This window comes from Solanum stenotomum, chromosome 8 (assembly GCF_019186545.1).
Source record: "Solanum stenotomum isolate F172 chromosome 8, ASM1918654v1, whole genome shotgun sequence".
NCBI lineage: Eukaryota > Viridiplantae > Streptophyta > Magnoliopsida > Solanales > Solanaceae > Solanum > Solanum stenotomum.
In genome coordinates, this window is record NC_064289.1 from 7,780,746 (window position 1) to 7,795,406 (window position 14,661).

The 14,661-nt window shown below is 37.1% G+C and overlaps 1 protein-coding gene across 1 annotated transcript in view; it reads right to left on the minus strand.

Moving 5' to 3' along the window:
• LOC125872047 (DExH-box ATP-dependent RNA helicase DExH14) overlaps nucleotides 1–14,661 on the minus strand; it is a 33,204-nt gene that overhangs the window by 8,612 nt on the left and 9,931 nt on the right. The window contains exons 19-39 of the mRNA XM_049552706.1: nucleotides 13,544–13,609; nucleotides 13,320–13,442; nucleotides 12,672–12,821; nucleotides 11,592–11,804; nucleotides 10,274–10,429; nucleotides 9,967–10,191; nucleotides 9,786–9,887; nucleotides 9,627–9,707; nucleotides 9,183–9,263; nucleotides 6,350–6,553; nucleotides 6,123–6,239; nucleotides 5,906–6,028; nucleotides 4,971–5,060; nucleotides 4,764–4,889; nucleotides 4,567–4,629; nucleotides 4,365–4,453; nucleotides 4,122–4,212; nucleotides 3,854–4,003; nucleotides 3,571–3,762; nucleotides 3,410–3,475; nucleotides 2,610–2,765 (exon numbers count right to left, since the gene is read on the minus strand). Of these exons, the coding sequence (XP_049408663.1) occupies nucleotides 2,610–2,765; nucleotides 3,410–3,475; nucleotides 3,571–3,762; nucleotides 3,854–4,003; nucleotides 4,122–4,212; nucleotides 4,365–4,453; nucleotides 4,567–4,629; nucleotides 4,764–4,889; nucleotides 4,971–5,060; nucleotides 5,906–6,028; nucleotides 6,123–6,239; nucleotides 6,350–6,553; nucleotides 9,183–9,263; nucleotides 9,627–9,707; nucleotides 9,786–9,887; nucleotides 9,967–10,191; nucleotides 10,274–10,429; nucleotides 11,592–11,804; nucleotides 12,672–12,821; nucleotides 13,320–13,442; nucleotides 13,544–13,609 (2,664 nt within the window). The remainder of the gene's footprint in view (nucleotides 1–2,609; nucleotides 2,766–3,409; nucleotides 3,476–3,570; nucleotides 3,763–3,853; nucleotides 4,004–4,121; nucleotides 4,213–4,364; nucleotides 4,454–4,566; nucleotides 4,630–4,763; nucleotides 4,890–4,970; nucleotides 5,061–5,905; nucleotides 6,029–6,122; nucleotides 6,240–6,349; nucleotides 6,554–9,182; nucleotides 9,264–9,626; nucleotides 9,708–9,785; nucleotides 9,888–9,966; nucleotides 10,192–10,273; nucleotides 10,430–11,591; nucleotides 11,805–12,671; nucleotides 12,822–13,319; nucleotides 13,443–13,543; nucleotides 13,610–14,661) is intronic.

Genomic DNA, 14,661 nt, shown 5'->3' on the forward strand with positions numbered 1-14,661 from the left:
AGTTTCTTCAAAGTTTGTTGGGCAACCTTGAAAGATGATTTGATGCAAACAATCCAAAATTTTCATCAGAATGAAATGTTTGAGAAATCTTTCAATGCCACTTTTATAGCACTAATTCCCAAGAAATATGGAGCAGAAGAATTGAAGGACTTCAGACCAATAAGTCTGTTGGTGGAGTATACAAAATCATAGCCAAGCTCCTTACAGAAAGAATGAAGACTGTCATGGGGGAATTGGTAGATGAACACCAAATGGCATTCTTGAAAGGAAGACAGATCATGGATGCAGCATTATTGGCCAATGAATTGGTGGACAGCAGGGTGAAGCAGAAGCTAGTTGGAGTCCTATGTAAACTTGATATTGAAAAGGCCTATGACCATGTCAACTGGTCATTCCTTCTAAAAATTCTGAGAGATATGGGCTTTGGGAACAAATGGACAAACTGGATCAAAACTTGTATATCTACCGTGAAATTCTCTCTTATCATCAACGGTAGTCCAGAAGGTTTCTTCCAATCACAAAGAGGTCTAAGGCAAGGTGATCCGTTATCACCCTTCCTATTCATCTTAGCAATGGAAGGCCTCAATTCTATGATCAGAAGAGCAAGTGAGAATGGGTGGATAAGAGGCTCCCCTGCAAATGCTAACAGGGGAAATACTATGGAAATCACACATCTGCTATATGCAGATGATTCCTTGGTATTCTGTGAAGCTGAAGTAATGCAAATCAGGCACTTGAGGGCCATCCTAACCATTTTTGAGGGCATCTCAGGTTTACATGTTAACTGGCATAAGAGTTGCTTGTACCCTGTTAACCAAGTTACCAATATGCAGATACTGGCTGAAAACCTAGGATGCCAAATGGATTCCTTACCAACTAAATATCTTGGAATGCCTCTTGGTGCAAAAATAAAGAAGTGGAAGTATGGAGGGAAGTGTTGGAAAGAAGTGAGAGAAAGCTGACAAGATGGAAGAGCCAATACCTATCTATGGGAGGCAGATTAACTCTCATAAAGTCAGTAATGGATGCCCTCCCAACTTACATGATGAGCCTATTCCCAATCCCAGGAAACATAGAGAAGAAAATCAACAAACTAAGAAGAGTCTTCTTGTGGCAGGGGAACAAAGAGAAGCTTGAGTACAACCTAGTCAAATGGGATGAGGTGACCCTCAACAAAATACAAGGGGGTATGGGGATAAAAAAGTTGAAAGTACAGCATGTTAGTTTGTTGAAAAAGTGGCTTTTTTTTTTTTGATGACAAGGGAAACCCGCAGCCGCTACCCTTTGGGTGTGCATAGGGTAAAACCCCCACTCCTATGCAATAGCTCGCAAACCACATAGGAGAGGTAACCCGCACTAGGCAAGCCCGGTGCAACGAGCTCGACCCAGAAGGCAAACCCCTTGCTTTCGCTGGCAAGGGGTTTCGAACTTGAGACCTCCAACATGGAAGTCCCAAGCCCAAACCACTGGGCCACCCCGAAGATTTGGCATTATGGAGAAGATTCATCTCACGTAAATATGGTCTTCAAAATAATTGGATCACTGATGAGGTAACACGTGTTTTTGGGTGCTCTGTTTGGAAAACTATCAGAAGACTATGGCCTTCTTTCACCTCCAATATATCATTCAAAATTGGAGATGGGTTTAAAACTAATTTTTGGAATGAGATTTGGATAGGGGATAGGGACTTGAAAACCTTATTCCCAGATCTATTTATTCTAAGTCTACAAAAGATGGCTACAGTGGCACAGGTATGGACTCCTCAAGGGTGGGACCTGATTTTCAGAAGGGCTCTGGGTTGTTGCAGGTGCTGAACCCATTCCCAGGTGTCACAGAAGGACCTGACAGTCCAATATGGAAGTTGCACAACAAAGGGAGTTTCGCAGTGAAATCCTGCTACTGGAATATGAATCATAAGCGGAGAATGAGAATGGAGTGGCCATGGAAGCTAATCTGAAAGATCAAAATTCCACTAAAGGTGTCATGTTTCTCATGGCTGGTGATCAGAAAAGCATGTTTAACTTACGAAAGGTTACAGAGAAGAGGTATACAGATTTGCTCAAGGTGTCATATGTGTGATAAAGAGGCAGAGATTAACAGCCACTTAGTCCTACATTGCAAAACAGCTGTAAATCTGTGGCACATGTTCTTATGTATATTTGGAGTTAGCTGGGTAATGCCAGAAACTCCTTTAGACATGCTGAAACACTGGGAAGGAATGAGCAGAAGAAGCAGATCAAAAGAGGACTGGTGGAAATATATTCCAGCTTGCATCTGGTGGACAATTTGGAAGGAAAGGAATGAAAGATCCCATGACGGGCAAGCTAGCAGCATTCAGAAGATATTGATGAAGAGTTTGAGTTTGCTGTATTTTTGGTGTAAACAGGATATGGTGGGGGAGGTAGTAAGTCTAGTGGACTTCATAGGACAATTGTAAAGTTCTTTTTTGGGTTTTTGGTTATCAGGATGCCTTATGGGGTTGTAAATCCCACCTCATCAGTTGTTACTTGATGAGTTTTTTTTGGTGTGAATACAAAGTTACCTTATCAAAAAAAGAAGAAGGAAAAGCAACAGTACAGTCATGTTCAAAGAAAAGAATTATAGATAACCTTTTTATAAAAGCTCTTTTTGGGTTCATGAACAAGAATAACAGCTTTCCCGTGTTGATCATATTGTGGACGACCAGCTCGACCCATCATTTGTAATATATCAGTGATTGGGAAATCAACATATCTTTTTGCCTTCCCATCATAAAACTCTGTTCCCTGCAGAAGGATCTATATATTTTAAACACCAAAGATGGTGCGTATCCTGAGGTGATGAATTTTGACAGTCATCAAGAAGGACACAGTATCTGTTATGATGAGCAGATTAAACTCATCAAATGAATGCAAGGCGAAGAAATATATGTATTTAATATATTATTTTGAGAGAAAAGAAGACTTAATAATTTACCTACAGCAACAAGATGACAAATAGAAGAACTTTACAAAAAGAAAACCCAAAATATTTTGCATGAACCAGAGTGATACCACTTATGTTTTAATGACCTCACTCTAAAGAGAAGGAAAGGAAAGTGCTAGCTTGAAGAAGATATGGGGGAAAGATCGATTTTTTGGAGTATTTTCCAAACATAAATAATAAAAGGAAAAGGTATCTAGGAACTTCAAATAATCTTCAAAACTTTAGTTACAAATAATAACATCTAAGGGACTCAATTTGTTAGTAAAAAATGGATTAAACCAAAGTTAAACCAGTAAAATATCATGTGATCCAGTTACACATTAAGAGTGTGATGTAACAAACAAAGATGACAATTAGCCCATGGTATTAGTGCCTTCCAGTGGGAGATGATATTATAACATTCCAGTCTTTGACCTAATTCTCGAAGGTGGATAAAACGACATACCTTTATAACAACCAAATGTGCAGGAAGGTTTACACCCCATGCTAACGTACTTGTACAAACCAACACCTAAAAAGATGCAGCCAAAATGACTCAAATATAATTTCCAATTTCATCATATTATTACTCCTACAGATATACAAATTTCAGGATGACATAGTTGCCTGGATCTTGTTGTTTGCAAACAGTTCCTCAACCAATGATCTGTCTTTATCATTCAGCCCGGCATGGTGTAATCCAATTCCAAATTGTAAGGTGTGCTTCAAGTTCTGGTCTGTGACTTGAGAAAGAACCATCTGAAGTGAATCTTCTGGCATGCTTATGAACTGCCTTGGGTGCTCATCTGAAGCCGCAAACTTCAAGATCAGAAAAAAAACATGACAGATTAGTTACCATCACTACGCGATAGAAATATTTTGATCGATACAGTTTGAATTTTTGCCTCACCTGAATAAGGTCCAGTGCTGTAAGTCTTGTTTGGCGACGAGAGGAGACAAAGATTAGAACTGGTTTTGTTGGTGAATGTGTACATATAGCAGCATATGTGGGCTTGTTCATACTATTCATCCTCGGGCAGTAAAACTTCCCAGGATATCCCTGTTAAAAGGAATGATTTATAAATCAAGATTAAAGCATGATACTGTAGGTAAATATACTTCAGTCTACTTCGATGATGATGGCACTTGGGTAGCTCATAATCAACAGCTTCACGTGCCTGAATATGAACTTCAAGAGGAACAGGCCTCACACTTGGCTTGAAATTGAAGAGGCCAGTTTCATCGACACCCAACCAATCAGCCAAATTACTGGGTTCAAGGACAAATGTAAGAATTTCATTTAAAAGTTACCAAGATAAAAGGTAGTATCTAAAACAATCTACAGAGAAAAAACTCCACAAAACCAATTAGCATTTTGCACACAAGACGAGCAAGACATATAGATACAATGAAACACATACTGTGCATTTGCTAATGCTGTTGACAGGCCAACAAACCGAACTGGCCGCTCTGTTTGAGAAGATATATATCTCATCCTTGAGACAATAACCTAGAACCAGAAAATCTAGCATTAGACATAATCAAGAGATTACTATATAATCAATAAACCAAGGACCATGCATGGGAGAAGAGAATGTGAGACATTCAGTGACAACTGTGTACCTCAAGTATGGGTCCTCGATCAGCTCCAAGTAAATGAATCTCATCCAAAATCATAAGCCCAACCTATAGATGTAGGTTTGAACATTTGATTGTGGTTAAGAGAGCAATCATGAACAGAATGTTCATATTATAATTTTGATATCAAGTACCAATAGCTAAAAAAAAAAGAAGGAATAAAAACGAATGAGATATTGCACCTTAGTGACATAGCTTCGACTGTGCCAATTGCGACTGATACCATCCCACTTTTCGGGAGTGGAGATTATGATGTCTGCTGACAAGAGAGCCATTAGATCCGGCGTGTAGTCACCAGTCATTTCAACCTGCAGAAGATAATTGAGTTAGCAGTGATATCACATGTAAGTGCATAAGAATAATGCCCAAACAAAAGAAACTTCACACACCATCTTCTTTCCAAGTTGGGAAACAAGACGCTTTCTCCAGTCCGTCATTCTCTCCCGAACAATAGCCTTTAAAGGTGCTATATAGATAACCTGCATATAGAAAATCATTGAAAGATCATTAGCAATTACGAAGTTGAGAGACAAGTATAATGATGGGGAATCTTGAATAGACAAAAATAAATACATAGTTTCGCAACAATATATTTTTTTGATCAGGTAAATGATTTTTCTTTTATCAAGGAATCCTCTTAACCAGTTCTTATTTGCCTTGGAAATGGATGAAGTGATGCGGCATATTCAAGGGGAGGTATCACTGTGTATGTGATTTGCAGATGACATAGTATTGATTGGCTAACCACGCGGCGGAGTTAATGGAGTTAACAATAGGCTAGAGGTTTGGAGACAACCAAAAATCTAAAGGATCTGAAGGGATCAGGTTGAGCAGGACTAAGACAAAGTACTTGGAATGCAAGTTCAGTGACGTAACTCACGAGGCAGATGTGGAACTGAGGATAGATACTGAAGTCATCCCTAAGAGAGGAAGTTTCAAGTACCTTGGGTCAATAATCCAAGGAAACGGTTGATAGTGGATTAAATGGAGGCTCGCATCTGGTGTATTGTTTGATAAGAATGTGCTACCAAGTCTTAAAAGGTAAGTTTTATAAAGTGTTTTTTATTATCAGGTAAAGTATTTCATTAATAATAACAAGGCCAACATGGTTGTATCCAAGTGGTGTACCCCAAAAGAAAAGACCTATAGTATATTATTCTCTCCGAAAGACACCCAATCATCTATACACAGAGGTACTACATGGGTGCACCAAAATAAAGTAAGGGATCAGAGACCACTCCTCATTATATCGACACATAAAACTGATAAAAACAAGTGATTATGCATGTGGAAGCATTTAGCAAAACTAATTGAAACAAAGTACCTTCATATCGGGCTGTGTATTGAATAAATGGAGCATAGCAAGCTCAGCTGATATTGTCTTCCCACTTCCAGTCGGAGCTCCTAAAAGGATATTTCTGTCCGTGTGATACAGCACATGAAAAGCCTGCCAAAATTGATTTGATTTAAGCTATTGCTGATATTGACTAATGAAACAGACAATTAATCGAATTAAGGAAATAAGAAAATGAGATATCCACCTGTGTTTGTATAGGATTGAAGTGTGAAAATTTATACAAGGCCTCAAAAGTTCCATTGCCGAGTGCAGTCACAGGAAGGGGTTTCAAATCTAGAAGCTCAGTGTGGGATGTTTGGGTCTGAAAAATCATTCATTCAAGTTGGAGAAAACCAACACATAAAATTCAAACTTTAGGACATATTGCAGATATTCAACAATATAGAGATAAATATAAGTTAATAAAACAACCTCTGGAAGAGCAAGGTTGTGGAAAGTTATTGTGTACAAAGCGTCTGCTTGTAGCCACGAGTCAGAAACAGCACGAATGTAGTACTGGGGAGGATGTGGCTCAAAGATTGGCACTGTAAAGGACAGTTTCTGTGGATCCGCTCTAGCCATCTTCTTTGTGAGGGTGAAGAGCTCAGAATGGTAAATGTGGTCATTCTCAGAATCCTAAGGCAGTTATTAGACAAATGATTAGTACGATCAGCTAGTATAAAATCAACAACAATATTCTAGCCAAGTCATAAGATCAAAATGGCTCGAACTGAAAAATCCTTTCCTTCATGCAAAATGAAACTAAAAGAGTTCCAATTGAAACACTTGACATATTAAGGAAAAAACATGACTTACATGGGCCAACTTGATGAGATGGAAACAGTTACAGTGAATGTTTGAAAAATATTTTAAGGGGAGGGTGAAATTCTAAGGCAACCATTGCCATGTTGTTTGTTAGCTGGACGGCAAGCAATCTTAAAAATCACCCACTATGTCTCAGACTACAGCCCATAGAGTTGTCGGATAGAAACAATTTCCGACTTGGCTTTGATTAAAGTTTCCCTTATATCATATGCATCCTTTGTTTTGTTCTCTTTTTTGATCAATACATCATAAGTATCTTTTTGTGTTTTTAGAAGTCATGAATCCTCTTGTGTTTAAGCAGATGGATTATACATAGAAATATCAAATGTGTATGAATCTTCACTCTTATGTTTCTTTTTCATTCCTCCTCTTCTTCCATCTCTTACTTCTTATCTCTGCACTCTACCAAGCACCAGAACAGTCTTACAATAACATTATTCCCTTGATTAAGACCCTTATCAATCCATTCACTGATCTCTTTCATGTGTCCTTAATGAACAACTTTTTATGAATGATGCGTCGCAGGCAAGATGGCCGTGCGATTAAACACCTTAATGAGCAATAACTAGGCAGTAAACCATAGTTGTCCAACAGAGGCAACAATGATTGGAACCTCAACTTTAGAAGGAACTTGAATGACTGGGAAATGGGTAGACTTGCTAAATTACTATTGATTTTGGAGAATTTCCAAGGTTTGTCACAGTGCCAGAACAGGATTATTTGGAAAACTGAATGTAGGGGTCAGTTTACAGTGAACATCTTGCTATCGTAGCTTGATTTCAGGACGACTTCAGGATTTAGGCCTTGGAAACAGATCCGGAAAACTAATGCTCCATATACGGTGATGTATTTCTCATTGTTGGGGTCCCATAAACCATGCTTGACATGGGAAAACTTACAAAGACAAAGATCTCAATTGTGCTCCAGATGTTTTTTGTGTGGGTAAGTTCAGAGAGCATAGCAATTGTTTTTACACTGCAACATCACTGTTTAGTTATGGGAACTGTTCTTCAACATGGTGGGACTTAAATGGTACATGCCCATGGACACAACTGAGCTTTTGAAGTGCTGAAACATAAAGGGCTTTGAAGACAAAGAAAGTTCTATTCAGAAGAGAAATGACCTGTTTACTTTTGCTTTATTTTTTATTTTAAACAAAATTTTACTAGTGAAAAAGAGGAGCTGTAAATGTGATAGAATCCTTCTAAGAAGAACATACTTTTGCTTTTGATCACTAATCCTTTTGCTTGCACCTTCTTGGTACTTCTTATTGATACAATTACCAATTCTCAAAAGAAAAATATGAAGCGGTGGAACAAAACGTAATTCCTCTATTTCTACAGTTATGTTCACTTCCTTACCCATAAGTTACTTTGCAAATAACCTTGACCACCAATTATCTCCTCATGGCATCCACGTAACACCAGAAAGTTTATACTCCCTCCGTTTCAAAAAGAATGACCTCCTTTCCTTTTTAGTCTATTTAAAAAAGAATGACCTCTTTCCTTTTTTGGTAACATTTTAATTTCAGCTTTCCACGTGGCATGTTTAAAGCCACAGATTGAAGGGCAATTTAGTACATTTGACATAACTTTAATTTAGGACCCCAAGAATCAAAAGTCTTCTTTATTTTCAAAAACTTCGTGTCAAGTCAAACCAGGTCACTCTTTTTGAAACGGAGGGGGTATATTTTTTTCTTTACCACTAAAATTGATATCTTTATGACACTGACCCTTGCCTAGGTATTAGAGGTGGATCCAGGAGTTATACTCTATGGATTCAACCTTTTAAGGTTCTTACTCTGCATTGGAAGTACTGGGTTTAGATACCATAATGGTGGATCTATCCTGCTCAGCATGGCTTCCTATTACCAAACCTGACAAGCTTCTGACTTTCTTCTTGCCAACCTACTTTCAACTATCACGCCCAAGATAAAGCAAAGAGGAGAATAGGTAATGCAAATACAAGATCATCTTGCCACACATAATGACCTCTGATCTCCTTTCTGGACAAGTAAACCCAAACAAAAGCACCTTTGTACTCGGGTTGCAACTATATGTGTTACTGTTAAACTGGAATGGAGCATGACATGACTGTTACTTATTTGAACCACATTTGAAACTCCTGGGGAGATGAATAAAACTAAGAAGAAAGCTTGAATAATAGACAGGTCAAACCAATGCAATAAAAAAGAAAGGTAAACAAGGTAAGACACCTCGCAGATGAGCATAGGCCAAATTCCATACACAATATGATATTTGATTATTATTATTATTATTGTCATACTGTTAAAAACAAGCATGTTCAAAGCTACAGAACGTAATCTAGAGTGATAGATTTTGATAACCATGCCAATTTAAGAGGAAAGATTCTAGACTGTATCACAAATTGATAAACATCTATACACATCAAAGCATAATATAAATGAACAAGTTTGTACCTCAACCAGAATCCACCAGCGCAACGCAGTGCCATGAATTCGATCCTTCCAAACAAACTGTGGAGCTATAACCAAATCCACCTATAATAAAGGAGCTTCATGGCAATATCTCTCTTTGCATTTGATAAAAAGAAAAGGAAATGATAGATGATTCCTCTATCTCATTGCGAGTCTTTCTTCTTGGACCCGCCAGTGGCCGCAGGTGTTAATAGTATAGTTGCATAAGTAGAAGTGGCTCCAAAGGTAGGAGTTCTTTTAGTATTGAAGAATTTACACTACTTAGGTACAATGTTACCATATTGCTTATATGGTATTGACAAAAACTAAAACGTGGCAGAGAAGTTTCTTTTAGTAAAGTGAATACAATTGGAAGTTAAATTGGTACAAAGGGAATAAATTTCAGATAGAACAAGTGGGAAAAAGCAAGTGCAGAAATGTACTCACCTTCAGAACCGTTCTAGTGATTGGACTGACTGTAGCAGTCAACAGGACTGATGGGAAATATCCGAGACATTGCTTAACAACCTGGAATTTCAAAAACATTTCTTTAACTGAAAGTCACAGGATAAGCCTTGAACCAAAAACCTGTAAAAAATAATCTACCTTTCCTCCAGGTCCATAACGAATCAAAACTCCAATATCTTTCTCTTGCATCTCGTGTAAATGATCCAAATCTGCCTCCCTTTCTTCAAGTTTCCTCAATATCTGAAACACCAGTTCTTAGTTAACACGCATAAACTAGTTGAAAATTTTATTTAACAGAAGTTATTTATAGAGAACAAACTTCTGAAGAAATGTCCTTATCAAACTGTCTAAGAGGATGTTGATGGGGCCATATTTTGCGATCCACAGCCTTGCAATAGTCTAACATTAGAGAAGACATCTCACACCACCCTCTACGCAGACAAATCTCAAAAAGAGCTCGCATAATACGTGCCAAGCTTGCACTTATATAAGCAGCATCAGAGATCAGCGAAAACGTGTCAATTGATCCTCGAGAGATGTACAGCTGCAAGATACAATCAACACTGTTAAAACACTATATGTTAAGAAGCCACACAGTATTTAATGGACATAGAGTTATCCAATACCTGAATAAGAATTGAAACTTTTCCATGTTTGTTAGATGGACCACCCTTGACTTCCAATGGACAATATGTGCGAGCCAACATCTCAAGCTCATTTTGTTCCTCGTCTCGGACAACAATATTTTCGAATTCAGATGAATGAGCTACCATATTTATCAACTAATAGCCAGTTAAAAAATAAATGTCAGAGAAAGCACAATGATAAACAATGGACAGCAAAACTTAGTACATGTAGGAATGGAAATCATGACTATTAAAAGTAATTTTTTTTTTCTATAACAAGGGAAACCCGCTACCCTTTGGGTGCGCACAAGGTAAAACCCCCGCTCCTATGCAATAGCTCGCAAACCACATAGGAGAGGTAACCCATTAAAAGTAAAAGTAAAAGCAAATATTTTGTGACACACAATTAAAAAACTTAACAAAGAGGACCATATAAAATAGAAGATGAAAAACTGAAATAGTTGGCAATTCATTTAATAGGTGTTATACACATACTACTAAAGCAATCCTTTAGATAGAGATAAATGAACAATGGCTTCTGTCCTATTTACAGGTGACAGGTTACTGTTTAGAACACTAAGAAGAACTTCACTTACTTTTAAGGTTAATTGCCCCTCGAACAAAATCTCTTCTAATTATTCAAGTTCATTATGAATTTTCTTCCATAAATAACACCATCAGATGTGATACTGCAACTAATTTAAGTTGGACATTGTGCTGATGCATGGGTTTACACTAGTAAATAGTATGCGCAAAATATGTGAACAACCAAAAAAGAAAAAGGAGAAGTGTCACATAAAATGATATAGAGGATCATTGTCTATCTGACAAGCAACAACGTTCTGTATCTTAATTGAACAATAAATTCCTCAAATATTTCTGCGCTTTATCATATCAATTTGGGAATGATTTCCCTTATCATTTCCAAAACAGAATTGGCTCAAAATTACTCCAATATCCCCAAGAATTTATCACTATGAATGACAAAGTTCCAACGAAAATTATAAGGTCCAGATTTCGTATTCAGCTCCTTTTCTATCTTCGAAGACCATTAATTCCAATTTTTGGAGCACATTTAATACAATAGATACAAGAAATTAACTATATGTTGATGTAATGGTTCTCCAGTACGGAGAAATTGTTATACAAACAAAGAGTAAGCAGTGGTCTTAGAACAAGGTGTAGATAGCATTTACCCTTTAGATATGTCCATATTTGCTAACATAGGATCACAAACCAAAAAATGACAAAATCATAACTGAACAAAGCAAATTGCATGATCCATTAAGTGAAAGAAATGGCAAGCAAAACAAAATACCTCGCTTTCATTCATATGCCGTGACAGCATTTCATTGTAAGTTTCAACACTAGTATACTGGATATAAAAGTGGCTTGCAATACGACCAAGCTCAGTGCAGTAGAAGTTCCCACTTTTCTCATCAAAACGCATCATTTTTGCTTTGTCAAGTGCACGAGCAGCATCACTTATAAGATCCCTTTGCTTTAAGCTTAATGATGGATCTGCCATGACCTGCAAAAGAGAAAAGAGAGGATCAGCTTAAGTTTGAATGCAATATTGTTAGCTGCTTCCCCAAATCTCTTGCAAAAACAAGTACCTCAAATCAACTTTATCTTGAGATATTAACCATATCCGATTAACACACTTATAAAAGCCATTAGTGACAATGAAAGCTGTATTCAAGAAATGCCAATATGAGAACCTCAGGGGTAATCTTGATATCCAATGGTGCATCACCTATCTACTAATGGTCAAGCAAGACTTGTTCATCTGCGATACTTCTTCAAACAAAAAGATCCATCGATCGAGCTCCCAATAACAACATACCCAGTGTGATCCCACAAGGGGGTGAGGGGGTGGGGTTTGCACAGTCCTTACCACTACATTGTGTGAGGTAGAGAGGTTGTTTCCGATAGACCCTCGACTAAAATTTACAAATGCACATGTCTAAAATTCCATCATTCCATCTATCTTTATAGAGTATATAAAATTCACCTACACAGAAATTTCATTTCCCAAGCATTCAACCCCTCCATCTCCTTCCATCCCCAAAGAAGTAAAATTGAAAAAGAGAACTTTCATACTATTCTATGTTCAAAGAACTAAATGAATGTAATGCAAGGCCTTGCACCTGGACAACACATGATTTTGTACAAAATAAACTATTGACTTTTCATCCACTAGACCCTAAAAGGATTTATAAAAGTACATGATGTCTTTGAAGGTCCATTAGTTTATTGTTTTCTTGTTAGTTACTTACTTTTAAAAATTTGGAAGGGACGTGAAGGAATACATAGATTACAATGCCCTGATAACAATATAAGTAAATCAGAAGTTTATGTTTAAGATGATGTACGATCAAGATGCATGAAATTATACCTCATCCCATCCGATGCCATAGGCCAAAGGATTCATCTTCATCCTAATGAAAAGATATGTGTAACCAAGCCAAGCACAAGCTTCCTTGACATTTGTTACAGTACCCAGTACCACCTCAGCATTTAGATTATCTTTCAAGGAATTGATAAACTGCAAGATAACAAGTTCAGAAAGAGAGTCAATGAAAAAAATATTAAAAGAATGTTCAATACAGAGATTAGAAATTGCAAGGAGCTGTGAATTTCCAGTACCCCATTTTTTCAAATGGAGCTGATCTGTTACATAAAATACTGTTCAAAGGGACTTGGATATTTTAGATGGGCAGAATATCATTCAAATATACAGCAATTTGTGAAAGGCAGAAATGAAAAACCTTATTAACTTTTTACAGGAGAAGTAAAAGGAGTAGCATTTACTCTTTGTATGTGAGAGCTTCAAAAAAATCTTGTGGATGATAGAAAAGCTTCAACTTTTCACATAATCGTGCTTTTTTTAACAAGTAACTTTTTACATAAGTACATAACCATGCTTCTGCCTAAAAGTTAAAGGAGGAATGTATCAGAAAAATAATCAAATATCTGCAGCCCTGCATATAGGAAACAAATAGACAACTAAAGGTCTAAAATTGGCATAGAATATGCATTCTACCTGACTTTCTATAGGAAGTTGACTTGTCAATAGCCGTAAATAATAAGCCAACTTGTCATGTGAAGTGATTATAATGCCTTCACCACTTTTATCAAACTGAGGTCTTCCAGCACGTCCGAAGATCTACCAGGGAAGAACATTTTACACAACAGCACAAATATATGAGTGCCGATCAACATTACTAACCAAATAAAAGTAACAGCACGGAGAAGATTATGTCTCACTTGCATAACATCTAGCATACCCAGATCTCGCCATCCACCAGCCTTTGGATCATATATTTGAGTTCCCTGGAGAGATGAAATGCTAAAGCATTACTCACCACAGGACAAGGTTTATCATGCAAAAGAATATGTCATGTAAAAAAGCTGCAAACTAACTTACAAATAACATGAATAGCTTCAATGAATACAGTTGCATTCAACTAAGTTTACTAGACAAATTACATATATAGTACATGTTTCAGCCCAAAGTAGGGACCAGGACCATCAGTTTTTCTTAGCAAGAGGTTTTCTGTGAAATTTCAGACAATTAGCGACCAAAACATAATGGAACATTTGATTTGAAGGAGAACATTCTCAATGGAGTGCATAGTTAATCCAGAATGTTGCATTACACTTCTTCCATAAGCTGGGTTCTATCAGATGCAAAGTCCAAGGCCATATAAGACATGATTCAAATAAAAACAATTAATACTATGGTTGAGTTCAGTTAGCATAATACCAATATCATACCAGAATCATCAACAAATAATCAACAACAACATCTTTCCTTTGACCAGTTCGAAAACAGTTTAGAAAAGTATCCAACAGCAAAAAGAGGAACTTGTTATGATGATAAAGATTAGAGAGCACATGAAGGTGGCCGTTTTCAACACCCAAGATCTCCCTATATTTTAGTGAACCATGCAATGAAGCAAGGATAAAACATGGGAGGTTAGGAATGCAATCAAATCAAAACAAGATTATATCTGCTAGTTTCAAATTGAACTGGTAAGGCGAAAACTCTTGGACGAGTTCCCAAGCCCAAGCTAAACCCTGATTAAAGCACACAAAGCCAGACACAAAAAGAAAATGCAAACGAGATCAAGAAAACCAGACATCGAAACCCTAAGTTTCAAATTATTACAACAAAGTCACTAAAAAGAAGTAAGCAAGTTGGTATTTGTTATCCTAGCTAACTACCCATTTATTTCACCAGATATGGTTAGGAATGTGTTTCTTCCATTGTGCTAGATATTAGAAGCTCAGCTTAAACGGCAATCGTATGTCAATGGAATTGTAATAAAGATACAAACAATTCTTAATATTAGAGAACTATTCTACATCGACTAAATCCAGAA